A 26,637-nucleotide genomic window follows, 5' to 3' on the forward strand; every position below is an offset into this window, starting at 1 on the left:
CGTCAGGTGCTAATCAGACTATGCCTAGGCTCCAATGGTTGGAGACCGTACCAAACATTGTAAGTGAATTGGTGGCCAGTGAGTTAACTGAGCCAGTTTAATGGAATAGACATGTTCCAGTTCAAAAAAAAACTGTCCCAATTGATTTTTTTAACCATGCAAGAAAAATGCATGTTATAATTAAATTAAGAAGAAGAATACCACCAGAAAGGTGAGAGTACAAGGTTCCAATTTATGTTTTTGCCCATTGCTACTCCCGCTGAGTTTTTTTATTTTGAACAAGGTCGTCGGGTGAGAACAGCCGACAAAAGCTGCTATTGATAATCTGGAAACAAATTACAGATGAGTCTATGAAAATAACAAAGAGGACCCTAGAGGAAACTTAGAAACGCGATCAAGTCCTCCAAAGATCCTCCTCCAGATCAAGCTCCGGCCAGCAGACTGCGACTTCATCGCCGGGGAACTAGCCACTTGGCGACGAAGCACAGGAAGTACCATTGGCGGAGCAGAGCATCATCAGAGCGACAGCCCTACTGTCGTTTGGTCCGACGCGCAGAAAACACGTCGGAGAGGAGCTCCTGGATGATACTTCCGCCGGCAACAATTGACTCCCGCTACTCAACCACCACCACGGGGCTTGTTGCAGCGAGAAAGAGAGGCGTCAGCGACGAGAACATCGTCAGCAGCAAGAGGGAGAAGAACAACTGCAGAGCACCTCCGGCCCCTCACCTCCACGGCCGGCCAGGCCAGAAGGGAACCAAGCAGTTTACATCCTTACACACCTCCCCCGCCACCATGGCCGGCCAAGGAGGCAAGGAGACAACCTTCTCCCCTGCCGATGAATCCTAGGCGCCTTATCGAAGGGCGGTGCCATCGACAAGCTCCAGTCCAAGATCCTCCATGGATCTGGAGGGAGGCCGCCGGCGACGGGCCGCCTGGTGCCGCGCCACATCACCGGAACGGCAAACAGCCCCTGCCACCTCTAGATCAAGCTCTTGCCGGCAACTTCAAACCAATCCCCCTCGCCACCAAGGCCGGCCAGGAGCGGGAGAAGAGGCGGCAAGAGGATCTTGATGGAGACGACGGTGGCCTTATTACGGAGACTAGTCGAGGTGGAGGCGCCCTGAGCTTCGACCGCCGGAGCAGCGAGGAGCACCACCAGCCACGGCCCACACTGGATCTGGCCGAGAAACCAGGCTTCAGCTCCAAACCTAACCTAGGCTAACTACTCCGACACCTCACCTCCGCCACCTCCGGCCGGCATCCGCACAATGGTAGTTTCAGATTCAGTAGAAATCAGTGATTTGATATTTCAGAATTCATTCTGAAACCGGAGTGCTTTGGGCCCTAGGCCAGACGGGCTCAATTAGTGGGCCTCCTCGGACTGGGTCTTGTTCAGGGCCGAACCGTAGGCCTTTTCTTCTCTTCTTCCACCTTTCGGATCCTGAGACCCGGGTACTTCGACGGCGGTTTGCTGCCTGCCTGCCTCCAGCCAGACGCCGCCGCCGCAGCCGCCGGATCTCCTTCTGCCCGCGCGCCGCCGAGACCACATCATCAGGGTACGCCCCTGCTTCCCCGCTTTCCTCTCCCTCTTTCATCTTTACTAGTCCGGTGGGTCAATTAGGTACGCCTTGTTTACCTGAAGAGGTGATGGATTTCCTCATCATGTGCTGGGGACGTGGACCCGATCGGTTGTTTTGAAGATAAAAATAATTATTTTCGCGTGAACCGTGGAATTGTGGTAATTGGAACATAACCTCTTTTCGGACAAACGCTTATTGGAACGAACACATCGCAGTTTAGCAGCACAGTGGAACAGTAGCAACTGCACATGAACAATTTAAATCCAAGCTGAAGAATGTAAATATTTTGTTTGGAGCCGTGCAATTTGGAGTGGTCATTGACTGTGCTGCTCACTTAGATGTTACTCGGAAAATCTTGTTCACTTCGCACATAATCTGATCCATTTTTCTATAGAATTGTTTGATGCTTGCCCTCCAAAGATATTTTCTGGGGAACTTCGTATTTTGGAAACCCATCCACTAGGTGGGTTTCCTATTTTGTACCTAATGTAGGAAATGTTAATTTTGTAAGTTAACATGTGTTATTGTCATTGAGGTATGGAATTCACTTAGATAGTACTCTGAAAATCTTGTTCACTCCACGCTTAACCTGATTGGATTTGGTTCACACTTGCCATCCATAGATATTTTGCCGGTACTGATAGCATGTCCTTAACTATACTCTCTCCCAGATATTGCTCGCACCAATTAAACTTTTGAGGGCTGTGCAGTTCATTTACGTGTAATACTAAAGTTTCTTCAGTTCATCTTATCCATCCCATGCTGGTTATATTTTTCTGTCCAAACTGTTGCCTTTTCCAAATAGCACCACTGACATATTACCAGCCATGTTTTTTTCTTAAAGATTGTTCCCTTAAACTTTTCCACATGTTGGATTCTTTTTTCCCATCTGCTAGTTCCCTATATGAACACTGAAGATATGGACAGTCAGCATTTGTTCAGAGACATATAAAAAAAGAAAGACCAGTGATTAGTGTTTTGGGCACACTGTTCCTAGACCATTTAGTCTTTGTCCCTTTTGATTAATGAACGCTCACCCATTGTGACCGTAGAGATTTACATGATAAGTATCAGATTGTTGGTAGATGTTCCAGTAACATCAGTATTGCAAATGACATGGCTGTGTTATTTGCCAAGCAGGTAATATTTTACTGTCCTGAGCACACAAAAGATGGTTAATGCAATCAAGGGGTTGTTCATCTCCTGGTAAGCTCATAAACCCCAATGGGTTCCACCATTTTATTCCTGTTACCATATCTTTGCAGTTCCAGATGATCCACTGGTTTATCGCTTTTTTTTTTCCAGCGATGTACCGATGGCACAGTTCATTGTCAATCTGAATGCTTCAATGCCCGCATCGGAGAGGTTCATCGTGCACATTCTTGACCCGACGCACATGTTTATCCAGCCTCATATGGGAGAGTATATCAGAAGCAAGATAGCAGAGTTCAGAGACCAGAACAGCTACGAGAAACCAACTTGAAGGGCCATCTTTTACACTGCTTTGATCTTCAAACTCCATCCAGTGATGCCTACACCTGTAGTTGACATAGTGGAGTGGTTACATGCTGAAAATCATGTTTCTCTCGTGACGTTCTGGAACGATAGTTCTGTAGTTACCGCAGAGTATTGAGTATTATTTGTCTTCTGAGTGCCTTTATGAGATAATATATTTTGTGGTGCTGATTTTGATAATGTGCGGAGAATACAGTGCCACTTTTTTATGTAATCCTGTTCTCAAGATGTTCTGAGAACTTATTATGAGGGCTCTAAATAGAGTAAACAAAGTAGAAGCTTTGTTGAAATTGCATGTACCAAAATTATCAGCCCCGTATTAAAAAACTATTAAAATGAATTAGGAAAAATATTATTGTGTTAGAATTCCTAATATCATTTCAAAGAAATGTTCTTTTGTAGCTAAAAGCAGTAAACTCAAATTTATCTTAAACATCTTTGTAGATATATCTTTTTTTTTAATTTTATTTGTCTGGTCTGCAAAGAGGAACTAGTATTTTCACAGAATGAACCATGCACATGACACACCATCATGAACTTGATGCCCCTCTTTTACTCCAAGTAGCAAGTGGGGTCACCAGGAGATAACATTCCTTACAACTTTTTTAAAAAGTTCACCTATTTTATAAAGAAAAGGAACACAGCTACTGTTCTGAAACAATATAGTGAACAAACCCAGAAACTACTGTATTTTCCTATGTTCGGCAATCTGGTGAAAAAATACTGGTGACATTGTACCTTGCTATGTGCAGCTAGCAGAGGCAAGAAGCCTTAACATGGCAATGACACATGAAAATCTCTTGATACTGATAGTTCATCCATCAGGTAGCATGTATAGTTTCCTTCTCCAGTTGAGACTTCAGATATATGCAACCTAGATTTTTTGCTTTCAGTGAGGTTCACAGGCACTAAGATCTCTGAACTTTTTGCAGGCACCACAAACAGAAAGAGATGCTCACGCTGCACCCAGCATACAACATGCTTGGAAGCAAAGTCTAGCCGTCAGAGATCAAAGCTTGAAGCCTTGGCATGATTTAACAAAACACTCAATGGCAATGGCAGGCAGTGCCTCTATCTTTTCTCCATTGCCTTTGCTTCGAAGCAATTCAATCCCATGCCGAGACTGAGGCTACAAATACACTGCATCCTCTCCTCCATCTTGCAACCAACACTTCCATTCCTGGTATCAATCAGCCATGGCTCACCCAATGAAGCTCTCCCTTGCTCTTCTCCTCTGCGTTGTCGGCGCCTGCGTGGCCCGCAACAGCGAGTTCTCCATCGTCGGGTACTCGGAGGAGGACCTGTCCTCCCACGACAGGATCGTCGAGCTGTTCGAGAGGTGGCTAGCCAAGCACCAGAAGGCGTACGCGAGCTTCGAGGAGAAGCTGCACCGGTTCGAGGTGTTCAAGGACAACCTGAAGCACATCGACGAGATCAACCGGGAGGTGACCAGCTACTGGCTGGGCCTCAACGAGTTCGCTGACCTCACCCACGAGGAATTCAAGGCCGCCTACCTCGGCCTCAGCCCTCCTCCGGCTCGTCGGAGCAGCAGCAGCCGAAGCTTCAGGTACGAGGACATCAACGCCGGTGACCTGCCCAAGTCGGTCGACTGGAGGAAGAAGGGCGCGGTCACGGACGTGAAGAACCAGGGGCAGTGCGGCAGCTGCTGGGCCTTCTCAACGGTGGCGGCGGTGGAGGGTATCAACGCCATTGTCACCGGCAACCTGACGGCCCTGTCGGAGCAGGAGCTCATCGACTGCAGCGTCGACGGCAACAACGGCTGCAACGGTGGCATGATGGACTACGCATTCTCCTACATCGCCTCCAGCGGCGGGCTCCACACCGAGGAGGCCTACCCTTACCTCATGGAGGAAGGCAGCTGCGGCGACGGCAAGAAGAGCGAGTCTGAGGCGGTGGCGATCAGCGGCTACGAGGACGTCCCGGCCAACGACGAGCAGTCCCTGATCAAGGCGCTCGCCCACCAGCCCATCTCCGTCGCCATCGAGGCATCCGGCAGGCACTTCCAGTTCTACAGTGGGGTAAGCATCCATTTGAAAAACACCATCCAACTCATCTGTCACTTGTCACTACAGTCATCTGGCCCCAGGTGTCATACTCATGTCAGATTACATTTTGAATTTTCACCTTTTTAGTGTTTGTGATAGTATTTGGACTAACATTTAGTCTGAAGCATGTCTGAACTGACTTCTAATCTGAAACATTTTCTTTGCTGACATAGGGAGTTTACGACGGTCCTTGCGGCGCGCAGCTGGACCATGGTGTGGCGGCGGTTGGGTACGGGTCAGACAAGGGGAAGGGCCACGACTACATCGTGGTGAAGAACTCGTGGGGCGACAAGTGGGGTGAGAAGGGGTACATCAGGATGAAGAGGGGCACCGGCAAGGGCGAGGGCCTCTGCGGCATCAACAAGATGGCCTCCTACCCGACCAAGGACAACTGATCGACTACCCAAGCTCAAATATGCTGCATCCAGAGGACTGAAAGTCTCAGCCGTCCTTCAGAGTTGTTCCTACTCTGCATTTCCCTTCCTTTTACTTTGTGTTTCCCTCAACAGTTTTCTTTCAATTCGGTTGAAATGACGGCTCGATGGATGAAATAATAAAAATTTCCTTTCAAGTTCCTGTTCAAATTGTTGGCTTCGTGTCTGCGTGATTTATGTTGTGTGGCGTATGTCTGAAACTTCAGAGGTAAGTGTGAGTGTGAAAACTGGAACCCAAGTCATAATTCAACATCTCGTTTCGGCAAAGACCAGACACAATGCTGCATGAACAAAGTGTTGAACTAACTTTACGGGAAGTAGTTGGTCTAGAAGATTCTGTTATAGTATTAAAAGAACGACCTACCACCGCTAACCTACTGTACCTGTACTGCTCGATCCATCCCCATCCTTCATCACTAGCACAATAACTGAAACAAATTCATGGAGATATGTCAACATGAAATTGCACAATGCAATTTTCTTACCATTGGCACTGCTCTTAATTAACAAGAATTTTTTTGTGACCTCATTTACAGCTGCAGTAGCTAGCATGCCTGGGACGGGTCTGCGATGTACTTTGACACATTTTACCATTTTCTCCTCATGGACCATCCATCATGTACAACCTGCTACTCCTCCAAAGTACATTCATGCACCGGACCATATTCATGCTCTTGTAGTCTAACATGTCGGCGCTCGGGTAGGTGTACTTTGCTCCAACTAATTAAGGGCCAAACCTCCCATACCTTTCCACACATCAATGAAGCTTAAATGAGGCACTTTATCAGATGATGATGACCAATCCTACAGGTGGGAAAGTAGCAAGCAGTCAAGATTAACAACTAATGAAATTTCAGAGTTCCACTTTGAACTGATACATTGTTTGGCCCCTTCAAAGTCAGGGCAGCCATTTGTTGTGTTCTCTCAGCTGCGCGCGTGTGTGTGTGATTTCATCATAGTAGATGTAGAGGCTCCGGTTTTGGCTAGACGTCGTGTGTGGTGTGGGTAGTGGTTAATGGATATATAGGATATTTTTTACACCGAATTAGTTTCTGTATCTATTTTAGAGAATCCATAACCGTCTTGAAGAAAAATCGACGGATAATGATATCCGATTCCAAACTTGACACCGGATACGGCATGCCAAATAGCACTCGGATATCCGTACCCTAAAATTATTTAGGATCATCCGATGGATTTTATCCGATTTTGATATGAAACATCAAGTGTTTTGTTCAACTCGTTTAATCAATTATTTTTTTGGTTTGATGGTTTGCGGACCTATTTATGCGCGTACACGTCTGATTAATTTTTGTTCCAAGCCTGCTCCGTTTTACGTTCTTAATTTGCGGTCTCATATTCTCCGGATTTGATTCCGTAATGGTCATTATTCGATCCGCTCTGGATCCATCGGTGGTATAAGATATGATAACAACACAGTTCGATCCAATCTGACCCATTTACATCCTATTAGTGTATCAGAGGGCATGTGGTCTCCACTCTTTATATTTGTCAAAAAAACACCGTCTGATATGTCTTTGCTAGGTACCACGCACACACAACATTGCCCAAACTGAAAAACTTGACACATTGTTTGGCATCCCATACAAAAATGTCAATCTTTCTGTATTTAGCCGTGCCATGTATTTTGACAATGTGGCACAAAATTGTAGTATTGTTATCTGCCAAAGACACAATTGAACTTGCAAACGCACGATTTTTTTTAAAAATGTCATGTAGCAAAATTATCTCTTTTTTTTACACATAACATCGTTGACTTACTGTTTGTCTGACAGGCCGGTCCCACCCGCCGCACGGAGGAGTCCGGGTGGGGTAGGTGGTGGAGACGGAACGGAACCCGGAGAAGAAGAAACTCTGTCCGCGGTTGGACTCTGTGGTTGGTGCCAAGAGACTTCCGTCGCCGAGCGCCTCCGTCCCCGCGATTTAAGAAGGACACACGCGATCGGATCGGATCCCCGGATCCCACACCCTGCCAGATTCACATCGCACACCTCCCCCACCTCAGCCTCAGGTAGCAGTAGCAGCATCAGCTTGGGATCTGCGGCCTCCACGAACCAGAGCAAGAAGATGGCCAAGGAGGCGCTCACCCTGGCGGAGGTCTCCAAGCACAACACCAAGGACGACTGCTGGCTCGTCATCGCCGGCAAGGTATGCACGCACGGGTCTCCTCTCCCCGCCCCCTCTTTCTTTCTTTCCGATCCCGTGCCGGTGCGGTACCGACTAGGCTCCAGGGTCTGGCAGATCTGGCCGGCCCTCCCGCCGGATCCGCCGCCCGCTCACGGATCCCTCCGGCCGATTGCTCTCTCGGGTTTAGTTGCGACTTATAGGTAGCTGCTGTGTTGGGGTGAATCGCGTGCCCATTACCTTTGCAGACTTGTTGTTGCTTGATCCTGCCCTACCTCGGAGACGCACACACAAAAAAGTTCGTCTTTTTGGTTCCGGCTGTCTTCAGATTCGCTGTATTACTGCCTTGTACTGAAAGAAGAATTTGCCTGTTTGGTTCTCAAGTGTTATGATGGCCCTTTGTAGAAGAAAAAAGAGGCTAACTTACCAGTGATTACTACTAGTACTACACCATATCCTACCTTGCCTGCCAACGCCAACTGAAGACATTATCTTTTCTCAAGAGTAATTGCATTTGTCAACATTGGTTCCAGTTTTCCACCTGCAATTCTGGGCATAAATTGTTGTCCTATTCAACAGTAGTTATCGTTGTAGAAAAAATAGGGGAACCATATTCATCAGCAAGAGTTGAATGCCAGCCCAGGCCATAGCTGAGTTGAATTACTCGAACTTGTTGCCTGGCCTACTACATTAGTGTCCATCTGCTTGACGGCATACCGTGCCTTCAGGAGGACGATACCGACATGGTAAAGCCACATCTTGTTTTATACATCTGCTGATGGATCAGCATTCTAATTATCGGCTAAATATCGTATTAATCTATGTTGAGTCAACGGTCTTTGTGGTTGTTGTTCTATGCATCCAAAAGCTCTCTGCCTTGCGACAAGAACCATCTAGGTGTCTTGGCTTCAGATACTATCAATGTTTATCAAGTGCTCTTTATCCACGAGGATCTTTTGTATCCTCTTCTGCAAACAGTGCCTTTGCAGAAGAGGATACAAAAGATTTTTTAATTACCCTTTGTCCATGTGCATCTGTGAAAAGCAAGTTCCTTAGCATTTGTTGTAGCAAAAAAGAATCATTTTTTCAAATTCAAACCATAGGAAGCTGTGTAGTGTAAGGTAAATTCCACATATTTTGGTATTTGATATAAACCTTGTAAAATATTTATCTTTTTCTTTTAAAGACCTGATGGTTTGGTTCAGATAACATCAATTCACAAAGGTAGATCATTTCGCTTTTATTCACTTTGAAGGCTGCTTTCTTCTGAACATGATTTACATTACAGGAGCAATGTGGCAATGCTCTTCCACTAATGCTAGAATGCTCACAAATTTAATACTCCCTCCGGTTCATATTAATTGACTCTACTATGGATGTATCTAGACACATTTTAGTTCTAGATACATCCATATTGAAGTCAATTAATATGAATCGGAGGGAGTACCTTGAATTGAAAAAAAAAACATGACCAACATCTTGTTCTATTGTCTAGGTATATGATGTGACGAAGTTTTTGGAGGACCACCCTGGAGGTGACGATGTCCTGTTGTCCTCAACTGGTACGCCATGCTTGCCTTGCGCTGATTACAGATGCTTTGAAATTTTGATTTGGTCGAATAGTGTTAACTGGCATGAACCCTTGTTTTTACAGCAAAGGACGCAACCGATGACTTCGAGGATGTCGGACACAGCACCACCGCTCGTGCCATGCTGGACGAGTACTACATCGGTGACATCGATGCGGCCACGATACCTGCCACAACGAAGTACACTGCACCGAAGCAGCCACACTACAACCAGGACAAGACCCCCGAGTTCATCATCAAAATCCTCCAGTTCCTCGTCCCCCTGGCCATCCTTGGCCTGGCCGTTGCCGTCAGGATGTACACCAAGTCTGAGTCTTCTTAATTGGCCGGGTGCTGTTGTTATCGGGAAAGCTAAATTGAAGGTGTTGGAATAAGTTAGTAGTATACTGCGTGATGAATTTGTTGCGATGTAAACTGTGGCTGTGTCTTGAGTTGGGTTGAACCTTGACGAGAGTTTTGTGGTGAAAGTTAAATTGATTGGACTCAAACAAGTAGTTCTTCTATATATTTGTTATTGACGGTTCTGCTAAGCAACTTCAAATTTGGGTACTAAATATTCATCAAGCTCACCAATGAATTTACATTTGCTGATAAGTTCTACTGTTTCATTGGACCAAGCTCTGTCCTGTTCATATAGATTCTCGAATTATCATTCCAACCGAACGAAGTGTTCTTTCATTTGTCTGAACAAAGTTCAGCCATGGTCAGAACAGGGTCTCCCCTTTTCGTCAAAAAAAAGTACAGAGTGCTTCAAATTTTTTGAACAAAGTGTGTCATAGATTGCAGGTTGCCATAATTTTGAGAAAGGAAGGGAAAAAGCAGAACTTCTTGAGAGCAGGTCGATCGATGTCTGCTTCAGGGTGCAAGGCTGCAACTATATATGTACGGATCGCTTTATCAAAAAATAAATAAAATATATATGTACGATCGGATGGTAATGACCGGGCCTGGACGATCGAGTCGCGTACGAGACGCGCTGCTGTTTTTTTTTTCCTTTTACTCCGCGACTCGGTGACTTTGGCTGGTCTCTGCGGCGGCGCCGACGCACTTAGATTCATCATGGCATCTGCAGAGGAGGAGGAGGACTTCGGATTCATTGAGCCCTTACTGTATGACGAGGAGAAGGAGATGGCCTGGGCGGTGGCGGAAAGGGAGAGGCGGCGGCGGGAGGAAGAGGAGAAGGCGCGGAAGGAGGAGGAGACCCAGCGGAGATGCTCGGCGAGCCAAGCCGTCAGGGACTCCATCCGTGAGTACGACCCCAAGAAGGGGCACGAGGTCTACACAAGGTTCTTCCTCAGAGATTTCTCGGTCTTCGACATTGACGAGGAGTGTAAGTAGCCTCTGTAAGTAGCCTCTGTTTTCATCGTCTCTACCTGTTTCTTTTTTGGCTCGAATTAGGGCAAATCTGCATTGCACTCCTGCCACGATTATTCATGTTCCATGATTGCATAGTGCTGGCGCACCAGTCCATCATGGACTCCATCGTTGGGTTGGGTTCAGTCCCAAGAAGGAGCTCAAGGTTTACACCCCGTTTTTTCCCTGGGATTTCTCCATCTTCGACATGCGCAGCGCGTAGTACGTACGTTGATCGATCTACATGCAGTTTACTGCTACCTGATTATTTGCGTCAATCGGTTTATAGTAATTTTCATGTAGGCTGTCACAACCGGTCGATTTGACTCCTTTCTCCATGTTCCTCTGCAAGTATACATATGTTGATCGATCTATATGCACTTCAACCTGATTATGTGCATATATAAATCGGTCTATTGTAATTTTCAAGTAGGCTGTCACAAGTTCACAACCGGTCGATTTGACTCTTTTCTCCATGTTTCTCTGCGCGCAAGTATACATACTTATCTCAATGTTTTAATCCAGCTGAATCTGCGCCGATGCTCCATGTGTTGAGTTCGTTCAGTCGGTTGTTGCGTTGTAAAAAGAACTCTAGTCTTCCTTGCTCCCTTAAAATGCTAGCAGTAGGCGGCGGTTTCCTTTTGTTTTTGGTTGCACCTGCCTAGGATGCTCTCAGTTACTCGCGTTGTATTTCGTTATCTCTTTGGTAATGAAATTCGAACCTCCTGGTGGATCGTTTGAAAAAAAAATACTGATTCTGTCCATGAGCTGCCGTTAATTAGTCTCATATTTTTGAAACAATTAGTTTCATCTATGTTTTACAAACAAAATATTGTTGCTTGATGTAGTTCAAATATCATTTGCTAAGTATATAAGGCAACGGACTCACAAAAGTCTATGCACAAACATTGGTCTTTCATCTTTTACCATGTCTTTATCGAATAATCCTTTACCATGTAGCCTCTCAGTTTATCAAATCCCTCACGGGCACACTAATAATTTTGATAGATGTTGGTTTTATTTTTTCATCACAGCACCTATTTGTGCAATGCGGTACACGGACAGCCAGTACGAAGAAATGTTCGGGCTGGAAGACTCGGTGAACATCCTATCCGTGAAGATTGTCTCCTCGGACGTAGGCTACCCGCTCGACATCTACGGCACCATCATCACGAGAGACAATATCGACTACAAGTGCGTTCCTATCTTCCGCCGCCGCATAGATGATCCCCAACGGATCGAATCGGAGGACACATCCTTGATCCTCACTGGCCCAGACCGAGGACTCGTGCTGGTTGATTTTGTATACCTCGCGATAAATCTCAACATCAAGGATGGCGATGAAGAATACATGGACAGAAGGCTCGGCAAGGGGCTTGAAAGTATCGATGGCCGTGTGATTAGTAGAGCTAAAACCATCAAGAGAAGACAAAGTTTGCAAGCACAACCTTTCATACCTGGCTCAGCGGTGCGAAGGTGCAATACACAATTGTCCAAGACGCAGTGGAGGCCACCCTTGAAGTCAAGGTTCTTGAAGGAGGAGATTTCCGTGGGAAGATCAAGGCTAGCACCACTGGAGCCAACGATGTCTGGCTACTGCTCCATTATACTGGAGAAGCGTCTAGAGGCATTGTGACCGCTGCGCATAGAAGTGGCGTAGTCGAGCTGGTGCGCCGTGTAGTGGTTGTCCATCTGGATGCGCTGGTGTCCCGGGTTGACGGTAGCCATTATGCAGCGCTGACGGCCATCGAATTCGCTCCGTTTCGCGTCGGTGCAGACGCAAAGGAAATCGTTTGTGGGGCTGTTAGGTTGCAGGTGAAAGTTACTTGGTCGTTGATGGATTATAGGTTCTAATAACTGGTTCAATTTGTGAAATTAACGTACACAATTATAGTACATAACATCACGTGTTCGTCGCTTCACCTATTGATCCATTGTAACATGTCATTTTCCTTTTGAATTGGTCCACCGCTCTACCCGAAAAGACGTTCTACTTATTTTATGGAGGGAAACATTGTTCTACATATATGTCAATCAAATGGCAAATGCCCGGGATAGATCTATATGTAGATGAGAGGGGCTTGGAGCGGAACGTGGATGCAATGAACTAACTTTTTCCCCTTATATAGAACTTAGATAAAGTGAGCCTAATGAGGCAAGCTGTCTATGATTCATATTTACCACGGACACTTAAAAAGCATGTTATTAATGCTATTTTCTACATTTTTCGATAAAACATGTTATAATGTATTTTTTTACATTCGAGTAGATCTTATTTGATCCAATGCACATGCTCTCTATGTAGGCTCTCCACAATTACGTCAAGATCAGTGATTAATCACTCACTCTCTTCACTTATAATTTTTATTCTTTGTTTCTCCCAAACAACACTGTTTTTCTTTACATATTTATATGGAGAAATGGAAAATGATATTTCTTTTACATGCACAACGAGTGAGTGAACACAGATCTCAGTCCCAAACTGGAAAATATATTTGTGGGTAGTCACTTGACATTTCTTATCAATTCATTATTGGAAATATAGCATCGAACGTTCTGAAACTTCTATTTCAAATACCCATCATTGTCAATAATTTTAGTTTTATTTATACAAACCGCTTGCAGTTTTGAATAATTTATTATTATTTCAGTAACATGAATACTATGCACTCCTTATTAATTTACTTTTATTTTGGTTGTTTGACAGACATAGAGTTTGACCTATTTATACTGAATTTTCTTACCTCGTCATGCCTCATATTGTCTTAGTTGTAAATTTATTTCTGTTCATGGTTTGAGACACTATATTACTTAAAATAATAATACCAAGCATAACAACTAGAATTAACAATGTTACTTTATATTGAGGCACCAATTTTTGTTATACTGTTATAATAATTTTATCCTTCCAAATCTATTTTCTAGACGTAAACATGCACTTTATTTTGTTTGCATTTTTTCCTTATTATGTTTCTTAACTTAGAGGGCTGCGTATTTTATTATAATGCATTTCATACTAATAAGTAAGTCATCAGTATTACATTTCTACAAATCAATATATGTCCATTAATTTATTATAATGCTTCTTTGTGTTGGTTTCATTTATTTCTTAAATATTCTACATAACTTGGCATTTTTCTTTATCAAAACTTAAAATAACTTGATAAATATTTCTGAAGTAGATGATTATGAAGTTTAGGTGTAACTAAGTAGAGAATTCTAGACCGATGAAGTGTGACCTTGTAGTTTTTCCTCCAACCTTTTCCTTTTTGTCACTAAACGGCGGTAGAGCATTGTTATTTTTGGTTGCTCCACGTGTTCATGGGATGAAGAACGCATACAAATGAATCTGGCAAGGGGCCTGACAGCATCGACGATTATGTGAGTAGCAAAACGAAAACCATCAAAGAGAAGACAAAGGCCGTACGTGATTGGTGGCATGCGTGCTTTTCGTGGCCTAACTGGATAGTGCAGAGTTGAGCAAGACTGGATGAAAACAGCAATTTTGTAAAATCTGCATTCCCTTTGGTAGCCTGCATCGCCATTGTTTGCACGAGTATAGAAGCGGATAGAAATTATTTCGTTGCTCTTGCACTTGATTTTGTTGCTCGTTATTAGAGGCACATAAACTAGCATTAGCGAACACATACATCACTAGACACTAGTGTGGCTCGACCACTGTCCCGAGTGATGGTGCTCTTCACTAGCGTCTTCGCCAAAACTACGACGGCACCGCCGCGCCCGGTCCATGGTGGTCGAGCCACACTAGTGATGTATGTGTTCGCTAATCAACCAACCACATCCAATCTCGCTAGTGAAGAGCCACACTAGTGAACCAATAAACTTCACACTCGTGCGGGAAAAAGAGACATGCGAGCAACCAATCAACCTGTTTTTGTCCACAGCTAATCTGGCCCGACCAACTGCAAGCTATCAAACACGTCCAAAGTTTGCGAACACAACTTTAAATAGTTGGCTCAACACCGTGAAGATGAAGTACCTGGTTGCTTAAGAGTCAAGACCCAATGGACGGTACATATATAGGGCGCGTTTGGTAGCCTGGATGGACCTTGGCACGCATCGGCCCAACAATTTTCGGCCCGTTTGATTGCCTGCATGCCGCCGCGTTGTTGCATGAACCGGGTCTCTCAAAGCACCCTGAGACAACCCTGGAGGAACACCCGTAGTGACAGTTTCTCTGGAGCTAGGCCCATTGCGGCCAGAAGGCCGCACACGTGGGGAAGGGAGACGGAAACGCCACGCCCCTTCGGGAACACGCGCCATAATTAGCCTCACCGCTCCCCTCTCCTTCATCTCACTGGCGACTTCACTCTCACCACCCCCAAACGGTCACATCACTAGGCGGTTCCCCTCCCGCCGATCAATCCGCCGCACCGCCGCAAGGAGGAGCACCGGTACCGGAGGAGGAGGAATCGGCGAGCAGCACCGCGACATCGGCCTAAACCTTCTCAGCAGTCTTCATCGGCATCTCAAGTTCGGCCGCGAACTCGACCTCCTCCTCGGCCGGAACAATGGCGGTAACAACCTCTGCTTCTCACCCTCTTACTCGTTGTGCCATAATAGGTCATGCTAGGGCATTTGCGACGATATGCACATTAGATCTGCTAGGGTTTCCATTAGGATAGGGTTCGGATTGATGTTTGCAAGGTGTTCCTTGCCAATGTTTGCTGCTCTTGTCCAGTTCTTGCTGTTCACGGTCTCGATTTGCTTAGATTTGTTACTCTAATCTCCAATCGCGGTAGATCCATCTTAGACCGGACTGTCGACTGGTGAAACTGTCAGATTTTACTGTGCATGCAGAGAAGGGAAGGTTTTTTTGTGTTGGGGTTTAGCATGCTGTGATTGTTGTGCGAAAGATTAAGCTGTGTCGCGCTAGTTTGTTCAGACGCGAGAGGAGTGGGAGGACTTGAAGAACGAAGTTGGTATGCTCAAGAATCTGCAGAGAACAAATCACAAGTGATGAGGGCTAAGAAACAGGAATGTGAGGCAGAAAAGAAAGTCTTTGGAGGCCGAGAAGAGAAATCTAGAGTATGCCATATACGATCCGATTCAAGTGAACTTTGCAATCAAGGATAAACTCAAGAGGATCGAGGCTACTTGTGATGACTGATGAATGTGTTCTAGATGTACTGTAGGAGAATTTGTAATGTGGCCTAAGTAAAATTTGTAATGTGGCCTAAGTAGAATTTGGTGTACCCTAAGTATCACTCGTAATGTACTTAATTTGAAGTGCTACTTGTGTTGTTTCTAATTAAACTAGGCTGATGGTTATAACCGGGGATCATAGTGTGAGGAGATGATTGATCAGAACCTATGGCATGACTAAACATGACCATGCCATTGGTTCTGATCAAACATCTCCTCCATATGTTCTCATAGTATGAGGCCTCTTATACCTTGCTTTGCATGTTTCTGCTTCTTCAGTTATGCATTGGTCAATGATTGAACAATGACACAACGAAAGGCAAGGTGATGCCTTCAAACTTACTCGTGTGTGCCATATTTGTTTTTTTTTTTTTGACCATGAGACCGTGTAGGGAAAAACCCCTACGGTATTTTTTTTATTATATAACACACATCACACCCACACAAGGTGAGTTACATCAAGGGGGGTAAAAGTGGAGGGAGATATACAAAGGAGTATACATTTTAGATTGTGAACGAAAATATCCAATCTAATAGGGGCTGAACCAAAGCCACCTTCACTCTATATTGATGTAGAGATAAGTCACTCTTAAACCTTACTTGCCATCGTGCTAGAGAAGGAGCTTCATTTCTGAATATGAATCCATTCCTTTCCTTCCAGATATTCCAGGCAGCGCATATAGCAATCTCAATGAAGCATGGGCCCCTGAAAGCTTGATGAGCTTGGGTGAAATGGCTAGAGATTTCCAACGAGTTATCCCACTGAATATTGATCTTCTCCCAACAACTGGTAGAAAATGGGCACTGAAAAAATAGATGATCACGACTTTCTTCAAAGTGATGTGAACATAGCACACAAAAGAGCCCCCCCCCCCCTCAATCTGCCAATTTTTACGTTGCATCAATTCTTTTGTGTTCAGTCTGTCCATCAAGAGAAGCCAAGCAAAGACTCTAAGTTTAGGCAGACACTTTGATTTCCAAATCGCTTTGAGAGCTGGGTCTTCAGGAAGAGCACCAAAGATAAACTTGTAGAATTTTGCAGAAGTATAGGAATTATTCCCCATGGAAAGATTCTTGTATCAGTTACCACATGTTCCACATTCAGATCATTAACGATCAGCTGCACCTCATTCAGTTCTTCAAAGGCTTGAGATGATATCGGCAAGGCAAGTGCTGAAAATAAATCTTCTATCGCTGCAATCTGAGCCACCGTCATGTCTTCATTTAGGGCATAAGAGTATAGCCTCGAAAATTTATTACACATGAGTTCATCTCCCCGCCAGGAATCCTTCCAGAAGAGTATTGATTGCCCATCGCCAATCTTAAATGATGTGATACTTCTGTAGGTGTCGATCAAAGTGTGCCATATTTGTTGCACACTAGACTTAGTTCGGGGACAGTCCCTCTACCTGCCATGTGACCAAATGTATGAGGCATCATTTGCGTTGGCCAATGATTCAACAAAGGCACAATGAAAGTTTCGGTGGTGGCCTCAAACACTTAGTCATGTGTGCCACAGTCGTTACACACTACACTTAGTTTGTGGCCACTCCCTATGCCCGCCGTGTGAGCAAATGCATGAGGCCTTACTAATTTTATCAATGTACGTTTTCATCTAAACTACTTGTGAGTAGGCACACCTCTAATGGCATGCGTTCTTGTGGCAGACTGAGAAGATCATGCTTGGGTGACCTGCTGAGGTTCCCGGCGAGGGACCGACGAAGAAGCGTCGTGGAAGGCCGGCTAACATCGGCCACTTCCACGAGGACGTAGGGCCGGACCACTTAATCCGCATCATCTTGAATCCCACCTTCGGCCGGCTCATGATCCCTCAAGCTTTCGTCAAGTGGTTCGGAGAAATTCCTTCCAACATTATCGTCACCACCAACACTAGATGCAACTGGAGGATGACTATGAGGAGAGAAGGCAATGACACATTCATCGACTTGGGGTGGACGGCCTTCGTCATCGCCCATCAGCTGAAGGTAGGCCAGTTCCTCACCTTCAAGAAGGTGTCCTCCTTTGAGTAAAGTGTGGTCATCTTCGACCACACCTGCACTGAGGTGGTGAGCAGGTGCCCATATCATGGCGATGACACCAGGTGTGTCGTCTCCGATCATCATGTCTAAAGCTAAGCTGGTACCATGTCGTGTCTAGTTGTTGTTCGTGTCAAGTGTGTTCAACTATGATGCCGTGTGCCATGTCCAGAACTACGATCGTGTCACAAGAATGTTGTGTCGTGAACTTGTGTCGTCTATGATTAGTGCTAAGTTCTGTGTCATCTATGATTGTGTTCTTGTTTGTGCTGTTGATCGCTGGTAACCTCACCACTAAAAGGAAGAGGTAACTAGAAGCGGACTTTGGATTGCAACCAAACGATAGTGGCGCCGTTCTAGGCTGCTACAAGGCCTGAAAACCGACCTACCAAACAGGCAGAGCCCAAATCTCCACGGGACAGGAAAACTCTGTCCAAACCACCAAACAACGTGACTTTTCTGGCCCATGGTCCGTCTTAGACGTGCAGGGGCTTCTTCCCACTGCGTCAGTGGTGCACAAAATAGATGCAGGCTACCAAACGCGACCATACACTAGTAGAAAAAAGGCCTTCCATCCCAACCCATTAGTCCCCAAATATTTTGACCCGAGACTAATGGGATCTCTAGTCCCGGTTCTGCTAGTGAACCGAGACTAATGCTCCGGCCGGGACTAAAGGGTACCCTTTAGTCTCGGTTGGTAACACCAACCGGGACTAAAGGGCTATGGGGCTATGGCAGGATGCGGCCAGCGCATGCCTCTTTAGTCCCGGTTGGTGTCCCCAACCGGGACTAATGGGTACCCTTTAGTCTCGGTTGGTGTCCCCAACCGCTGATCTTCATTCGGGACTAAAGGACCCTTTAGTCTCGGTTGGTGTCCCCAACCGGGATTAAAGGTTTTTTCTGAGTTTTTACTCCCCACGCACCCTTCACCCCCCTTGTGGATCGCCTTTTTTTGCTTTGTAAAATACAAAAAAATGATAGAAAATTTAAAAAATAAAATGTTTTCAGATTCTTGTAAGTTATGGAACCTACTATTCGGTGAAATTAAGAAATTCGAATTTTCACTTTTTTTTGCAAAAAAAAGTTTGAAAAATGGTAAAACCACATTAACTTTTGCATACGACGTCGGAAAAAATGCATAATATATCAAAATCATCGTGGGAAAAAGTTACATTTGTTTATATCAAAACCGCATTAACATTTGTGAAATTAAAAAAGATTTTAGTTTTTGCTATAAATTATGAATTTTATATTTTTATTTTTCAAAAAATTAAAATTAATAATTGCATCGTGCATAAAGATTACTACTACTCTGGTCTGAATTAATCGACGTCACCACAGTACAAAATTGCCTGCGATGCAACTAACCTCAGCGTCAATTAAATGTGACCGGAGGGAGTATTACCTTTACCCAATTTTTAGATTTTCAATTTTTTAGGTTTTAGGCTTGGCAAAAAAATAAATATTTAAAAAAATAAAAAATTAAAAATAATACAAATTAAAAAGTTAATGTTTATTTATTTATTCAAAATTATTATTACATCATTACTTTTGTTTATTAAAAGAATTATTTAAAATACAAACAATAAAAAAATATTGCATCGACCATCATGTTAAGAGGACTGATATTGTACTAGTATCACATACATGCGCGCGAAGCACTTCGATGCGGGACGAGATGGAACTCGAAAGTTAAGCGTGCTACTGCTAAGGTAGTGTGAGGATGGCTGACCGAGGAGGAAGTTTGACCACGAGTAAGTAATTTGACTAGAGATAAGTGTAGTTAGAAAAAAAATTCTGAAAAAATAGAAAAAAGGAAAAAATTAGAATTTTTTTTAGAAAAATTCACCTGGGAGACATTTTCTCGCCCCGACCCATGCTGCCCGCGCGGATGGACCTTTAGTCCCGGTTCGTAAGCAACCGGGACTAAAAGGGGGTCTTTAGTCTCGCATATTTTGTCTCGGTTGCGAATCCGAGGCTAAAACCCATTATAAACCGGGACTAAAATCATTTTTTAGGTCGGCACATTTTGATCTCATTATAGCATCCGAGTTCGTGTACACATATTTGCAGCTCTGAATCTCGATCGGCAGCCTTGCTGCGGTTCTTGTAACTCATACAGCAGATAGAGGAGAGATCGACATCTCGTTCTGGATTGCCATGGAGCATCCGGCCGTCGGAGCGCTTGGCAGACTCGCCGCTAAGGTTAGAGCACCTCCAGTGGTTAGGGCTTCCTAGGACGAAATCTGGTGCTAAATAGCGCTGGATGGATGTAAATTTTGGTCTGAGGTGGTCTATTTTCCAGGCGGCCAGCCCAGAGAAATCCTGGCGATAGACCGATTTCAAACGGAACATGACGAAATTCGTTCAAACTTAGCCTAAAATTAGAGATATTTAACATATATATGCCGAATTCGTAATATATTAAATTCGGCTAGTGGGACATATAAATTAAACATAAAAACACGGCGTTCTAAATGCAAAAATAGCGGTAGAATGCTGTGTAGTCGTCGCCGTCCTCGCCGTTGTCGGAGTCGTCGTCGTCGTTGGGTGGCGCTTGGTAGTTGATGCTCTGGTTGGGGGCTCCCCAACGGCTTGAGGAGCGGTGCGGGTGAGGGCTGGTACCACTCGTCGCCGCTGCTGTCCTCCAGCTTGAGGAGCTGATGAGGACATCCCTACCTCACTACTAACTCCGTCATTACCAATTGAAGATGAACCTGCTGAGAAGCTCAAGTCCAATGAAGTCAGGATTGGACCAATGACACGAGCTCGTGCGAAGCTACTTAAACAACAGGTGAACTTGTTCCTAAATGATACCTTGATTGATGAGAACTTTATACTACCTAAGTCATATTACTTATGTATCATCGGGTATGAAGAGGAGACAAGCATCGCACAAGGAGGAGAGGAGCAGCTGGACGTGAAGATGGACGTGAAGCTGGACAAGGAGCTGGACATGAACATATCTCATGGACGCGCGAGGGAGGAGCGGGAGGAATGCGTGAGAGGAGAAGAAGAAGTCCAGGGCGGTCCAGCGCCCGGTCAGACCGGCCTCCACGCCGGGTCGCCCGGTTACAGCACCCGGTCGACCGGGCGCCTGACCGGCCCACCCGGTTGCTGGCCCGGTTGACCCTGCCTCGTACCGGGGCCAAACCGGGCGTTGTTTTGCGAGGTTTCCGGTTGCCGCCCGGTCGACCGGACCCCAGACCGGCCCGCCCGGTCACCAGCCCGGTTGACCGGATTCCCGACCGGACCAGTCCGAGTCTGTCTCGACCAGATCTATTTTGGGTCGGTTATTTTCGTAATTTTTGGACCTGAGGTCGTCCCAGACGCCTATATAAGTCCCTGGGACGCCCCACAAGTTTCTTTAGACCACGTTTAAGATAAACCCTAGTTCTTAGTTGTTTGCTCTGCAAAACTATTGAATTCCCTACACCATATTGCTTGATATTGTGTAGATCATGTTTAAGTCTTGTGTGATCTGCTGTTCCATTGGGAATTAGACGGTTGCAACTTACCGCTTCGTGGTCGGCGGCTACGTGCGCAAGTGTGTGGAGTTGCGAATATCTTGCAGGGTTGAGAGTTGTTGCATTGGCAACAGGGACCAATCGAGAGATCTCGTTGCGTCATACAAGTTATCATCCACTACATCGTCGTGTTTCTCCGCTGCCATCACCCCGTGATCATCATCACCACTGTTGCTTACTGAGAAGATCGGGCCACCCCTTATCATCTTGGTATCAGATTTCCAGTTTTCCTCGGTAAGCCATCCACAATCCACCCCATAGTTGAGTTGTGAGTGTTTTCCTATCCAGAAAAAAAATTTGGGTTAGGGTTTGCCATAGCCATAGATTTCACTAATTTCGAGTTTTAGTTGCTTTTCGTAGTTTTTTTGCGTACCTTTATCTTTCTTCTAGTAGAATTGTTAGAGTTTGTGATTTCTTTTCATCTAGTTTGTCATCTAAAGTCAGTTTTTTTTTTGTTTACTCCGAGTCCACATAGCATACAGTGTGTTTGTCCAAACCATAGCTACAGCCTTTCGATATACGTGACTAGGAACTTCCCCAGAAGAGACTAGTTTTACCGCTCGACAGGCTGCTCATTAGGGTTTTGGTGCTTTGCATATCTTGTTGGCCGTGTTATCAAGGAGTTGAGTCATAAAATCAAAAAAAAAAATTGAAAAGAAGCAAAAAGAGCTACATAGCTGCGTTACCAAAAGAAAAATACAAAAAGAAAAGTGAAGTGCTAGTTCAATTCAAGTGAAGGCCTAAGTTTTCTTTACTGCACCCGTAGTTGAGCAATCTTGTGCCTGTCTCGTTGAGCTTTGCTAGCGTCTCTCTCGTGCATTGCAACCTTTCCTCCATATAGTTGCATTGCCCCATTATATCGCCTTGTGTGAGTATCATTGGTTGTCTACGGTCAGCGCTAGAGCTTGTTATTGGTGCAAATAGGTAGCCTACCTACAGCCCCACATATACCCTGCTTTGTCGTGTGATTGTTCTTATACCCTTGATATTCACTTCGCTACATCCGTGCACTAGTTGTTACTACAAGTGGTAAGCAACACTAATTTACTTTGGAACGGTAAGATTTCCTTTTCTTATCAGTTTTGAGTGAGTTGTGAGAGTACCACCATATATTTTTGATTTAGTGCACTAACCTACTAATCATGTCTGCTAGTGATAATAAGATTGTTAACCAGGAAAACAAGAATTCCGCAGATATCATCACATGGAGGGAGTTTGAAGCTCTTAGAAATGAGATGCGACGTGAATTCTGCGCTCAAGACGATGTGCTTAATGGCAAGGTTGAAGAGATCAAACAAACGCTGGATGCTACTAATGTAACCGTCACCACCATGGCTGATCAAATGACGGATATACAGCGCAGTCTTGCAGATATGCGCCTCGCTATTGAGAATTTGACTGCACAACAACAACAAGACAATGACGAAGATCCTGAGCTTGAAGATGACGCACACAATGCTCGTGGTGCGCCTCGTGGTCATCGTCCTCGTGGTTGGGCTCCACTTGGCCGCAATGGTCGTGGACAAGATGAAGAAGATGGATTGGGTAAGCCCAAGTTTTCCATACCCAAGTTTGAAGGAGGAGCTGATGTTGAAGAATACCTCACTTGGGAGCTCAAGATTGAGAAGTTATGGAGCTTACATCCAAACTACTCTGAAGATAGGAAGATCAAGCTTGCTTCTTCTGAATTTGATGGTTATGCATTGCGTTGGTGGGATTCTTTTGTTCGTAACCGCGACGAAGATGGTGCACAACCTATTCGCACATGGCGTGCTATGAAGGAGGCAATGACTTCTCGTTTTGTGCCTACAAATTACTTGCGGAATATATTTGATAAGCTAACACTGTTGAGCCAAGGTGTGAAGACTGTGGATGAGTACAACATGGAGATGGAGATGCTTATGCAGCGTGGCAATGTCCGTGAGTCTCTAGAGATGACAATGCAGCGTTTTCTCAATGGATTGAAGTATGATGTTAAAGGCATTGTTCGTCATTACAGCTACACCAATAAGAATCAATTGTTACATCATGCAAGAGAAGCTGAATCACAGTTGGCTGAAGAAGCAAAGGTTAAGGGACGTGCTACGGGAGCTGGGCGTTTTACACCCCGCGCGCCCTCTACGGCGCCGGCGCCTTCGACGCGCTTCGCCCCTTACTCTACTCCGCCTAGCAAACCGGTCTCCAATGTATCTAATGCAAAGAAGTATGAATCTGCTGCAAGTACGAGTGGTTCTAGCATGTCTACAGCGCGCACCCGCGATATGCTTTGCCATACATGTGGTGGCAAGGGTCACTTCAAGAGAGATTGTCCTAACCGCAAAGTCATGATTATCAATGAGGACAATGAGTATGAGACTGGAGATGATGTTGATCCAAATGCTCCAGACGATGATGACTATGACACTGATGGTGAAGATGCATATCCTTCTGATGCTCGCACTATTGTTGTGTCGCAGCGTGCTCTTAATGTGTTGCCTAGTGCATCTACTCAGCGCTGCAATTTGTTCCAAACCAAAGCTTTAGTTGGTCCTAACAAGGCTTGCAAGGTCATTATTGATGACGGGAGTTGCCGCAATTTAGCAAGCAAGGAGTTATGTACCAAGCTGAAGTTGAAGTATCTACCGCACCCGCATCCATATTATATTCAGTGGTTGAGCGACAATGGTGAGATGAAGGTAAACCACATGGTGCGTGTTGAGTTTGCGATTGGACCGTATAAGGATTGCTGACTTTGATGTGGTTCCTATGACGGTGTGTCACCTACTTTTGGGTCGGCCTTGGCTCTATGACCGTTCTGTGCAACACAATGGCCGAGCCAATACATATCACTTGGAGTACAAGGGCAAGAAAATTAACTTACAACCTATGTCACCACAACAAATTGTCAATGAGTCTCGTCAGAAGATTGAAGTGAATTTGGATGATGGACCTCTAGATAGGCGAGATAATTGTAATGTCGTGTGTGATATAACGAAAAGTGAGAGAGTGAATTCCTTAGTTTCATTAGCCACCAAAGAAGACATGAGAGAATTTAGTGAGGATCCTACGGCCATGCCTCTTGTGCTTTTGTACAGGGGTACGGTTTTGGTTTCTAACGACATGACCCCTCTTCCTCTTGGTGTTTCTAATGTTTTTCAGGAATTTGGCGACGTGTTTCCGGAGGAGGTACCCGCAGGACTACCACCATTGCGAGGTATTGAGCATCAAATTGACTTGATTCCCGGAGCATCGCTGCCCAATAGGGCGCCATATCGCACTAATCCCGAAGAGACGAAGGAGATACAGAAGCAAGTACAAGCGCTACTCGACAAAGGTTATATCCGCATAAGCCTTAGTCCTTGTGATGTTCCTGTTATTCTAGTTCCTAAGAAAGATGGTACTTGGCGTATGTGCGTAGAATGTGGAGCTATAAACAACATTACTATTCGATATCGTCATCCTATTCCCCGTTTAGAGGATATGCTAGATGAATTGAGTGGTGCTGCTGTTTTCTCTAAAATTGATTTGCGTAGTGGTTATCATCAAATTAGGATGAAAGAAGGGGATGAGTGGAAAACTGCCTTTAAAACAAAATTTGGTTTATATGAGTGGTTAGTAATGCCTTTTGGTTTGACTAATGCACCTAGCACTTTCATGAGACTGATGAACCATGTTTTGCGTGAATTTATTGGCAAATTTGTGGTTGTGTACTTTGATGACATCTTAATCTACAGCCGCAATGAATCTGATCATATTATACATATTCGACATGTTTTGCAAGTGTTGCGTGATAATCAACTCTATGGTAATCTTGAGAAGTGCACATTTTGCAAAGATAAGGTCATATTTCTGGGTTATGTTGTCTCTAAGCATGGAGTAGAAGTAGATGTGTCTAAAATTGAAGCTATTCAAAATTGGCCTACTCCCATGAATGTGAGTCAAGTAAGAAGTTTCCATGGTCTAGCTGGGTTTTTATCGCGATTTGTGCCCAACTTTAGTACTATTGCTGCACCTTTGAATGATTTGACTAAAAAGGGTGTTGTTTTTGAGTGGGGAGCAGCCCAAGATCATGCTTTTGATGAACTTAAGAGATTGTTAACTTCCGCACCGTTGCTTGCACTTCACTGATTTCAATAAGCAATTTGAGATTGAATGTGATGCTAGTGGTATTGGAATTGGTGGTGTGTTGATGCAAGAGGGTCGCCCAATTGCATATTTTTCCGAGAAACTTTCCGGTGCTAAGTTGAACTATCCTATATATGATAAAGAATTGTATGCTTTAATTAGAGTTCTTGAGGTTTGGCAACATTATTTGTGGCCAAAAGAATTTATCATACATTCCGATCATGAAGCTTTAAAATATCTGAAAGCTCAATCTACTTTGCATAAGCGTCTAGCTAAGTGGGTTGAGTTCATTGAGTCTTTTCCATACATTATTAAGCATAAGAAGGGAAAAGATAATATTGTTGCTGATGCTCTATGTAGGAAGAATATGCTATTAACTCAACTTGATGTTAAAATTCCTGGATTAGAGATACTATGTGATTTGTATGCCACTAATCATGATTTTGCTGAACCATATCGCTTATGTGCTCTTGGTAAAGCATGGGAAAAATATCACATACATGATGGGTTTTTGTTTAGAGCTAACAAACTATGTGTTCCAGAATCGTCTGTGCGTTTGCTCTTATTGCGGGAATCACATGCTTGGAGGTTTGATGGGTCACTTTGGGCGTGAGAAGACGCTACTCATGCTAGCTGACCACTTTTATTGGCCAAAGATGAGGCGGGACGTGGATAGATATGTGAGGAGATGCATTACTTGCAACAAGTCCAAGTCCAAGCTGAAGCCTCACGGTTTGTATACTCCTTTACCGGCACCTACTACACCATGGGAAGATATAAGTATGGATTTTGTGTTAGGCTTGCCGCGTACTAAAAGAGGCCATGATTCTATATTTGTGGTAGTGGATAGATTTTCTAAAATGTCACACTTTATTGCCTGCCACAAGAGCGACGATGCGTCACATATTGCTAACCTGTTTTTCAGGGAGATTGTACGTCTACATGGAGTCCTGAGACGTCTCCAACGTATCTATAATTTCTGATGTTCCATGCTTGTTTTATGACAATACCTACATGTTTTGTTCACACTTTATATCGTTTTGATGCATTTTCCGGAACTAACCTATTGACGAGATGCCGAAGTGCCAGTTCCTATTTTCTGCTGTTTTTAGTTTTAGA

The 26,637-nt window shown here is 44.5% G+C and overlaps 3 protein-coding genes across 4 annotated transcripts; all 3 read left to right on the top strand.

Moving 5' to 3' along the window:
• The first annotated feature begins 1,499 nt into the window (after positions 1-1,499).
• Positions 1,500-3,388, top strand: LOC124708217 (general transcription and DNA repair factor IIH subunit TFB5-like). Its single transcript, XM_047239905.1, has 3 exons — positions 1,500-1,559; positions 2,724-2,789; positions 2,889-3,388. The coding sequence occupies exons 2-3, from the start codon at positions 2,755-2,757 to the stop codon at positions 3,064-3,066; spliced, it is 213 nt and encodes a 70-aa protein (XP_047095861.1). The 5' UTR covers positions 1,500-1,559; positions 2,724-2,754; the 3' UTR covers positions 3,067-3,388.
• A 262-nt stretch (positions 3,389-3,650) lies between these two features.
• LOC124708216 (cysteine protease XCP1-like) lies at positions 3,651-5,735 on the top strand. Of its 2 annotated transcripts, XM_047239903.1 has the most exons (3): positions 3,651-3,923; positions 4,031-5,137; positions 5,338-5,735. In XM_047239903.1, the coding sequence occupies exons 2-3, from the start codon at positions 4,295-4,297 to the stop codon at positions 5,557-5,559; spliced, it is 1,065 nt and encodes a 354-aa protein (XP_047095859.1). In that variant the 5' UTR covers positions 3,651-3,923; positions 4,031-4,294; the 3' UTR covers positions 5,560-5,735. The 2 variants fall into 2 exon arrangements, with proteins under 2 accessions (XP_047095859.1, XP_047095860.1); XM_047239904.1 differs by having other exon boundaries at positions 3,651-5,137.
• A 1,767-nt stretch (positions 5,736-7,502) lies between these two features.
• On the top strand, positions 7,503-9,820 carry LOC124708089 (cytochrome b5-like). The gene is made up of 3 exons (XM_047239775.1): positions 7,503-7,767; positions 9,239-9,305; positions 9,398-9,820. The coding sequence occupies exons 1-3, from the start codon at positions 7,687-7,689 to the stop codon at positions 9,652-9,654; spliced, it is 405 nt and encodes a 134-aa protein (XP_047095731.1). The 5' UTR covers positions 7,503-7,686; the 3' UTR covers positions 9,655-9,820.
• Positions 9,821-26,637: the final 16,817 nt, after the last annotated feature.

This window comes from Lolium rigidum, chromosome 4, assembly GCF_022539505.1.
Source record: "Lolium rigidum isolate FL_2022 chromosome 4, APGP_CSIRO_Lrig_0.1, whole genome shotgun sequence".
Taxonomy (NCBI): Eukaryota; Viridiplantae; Streptophyta; class Magnoliopsida; order Poales; family Poaceae; genus Lolium; species Lolium rigidum.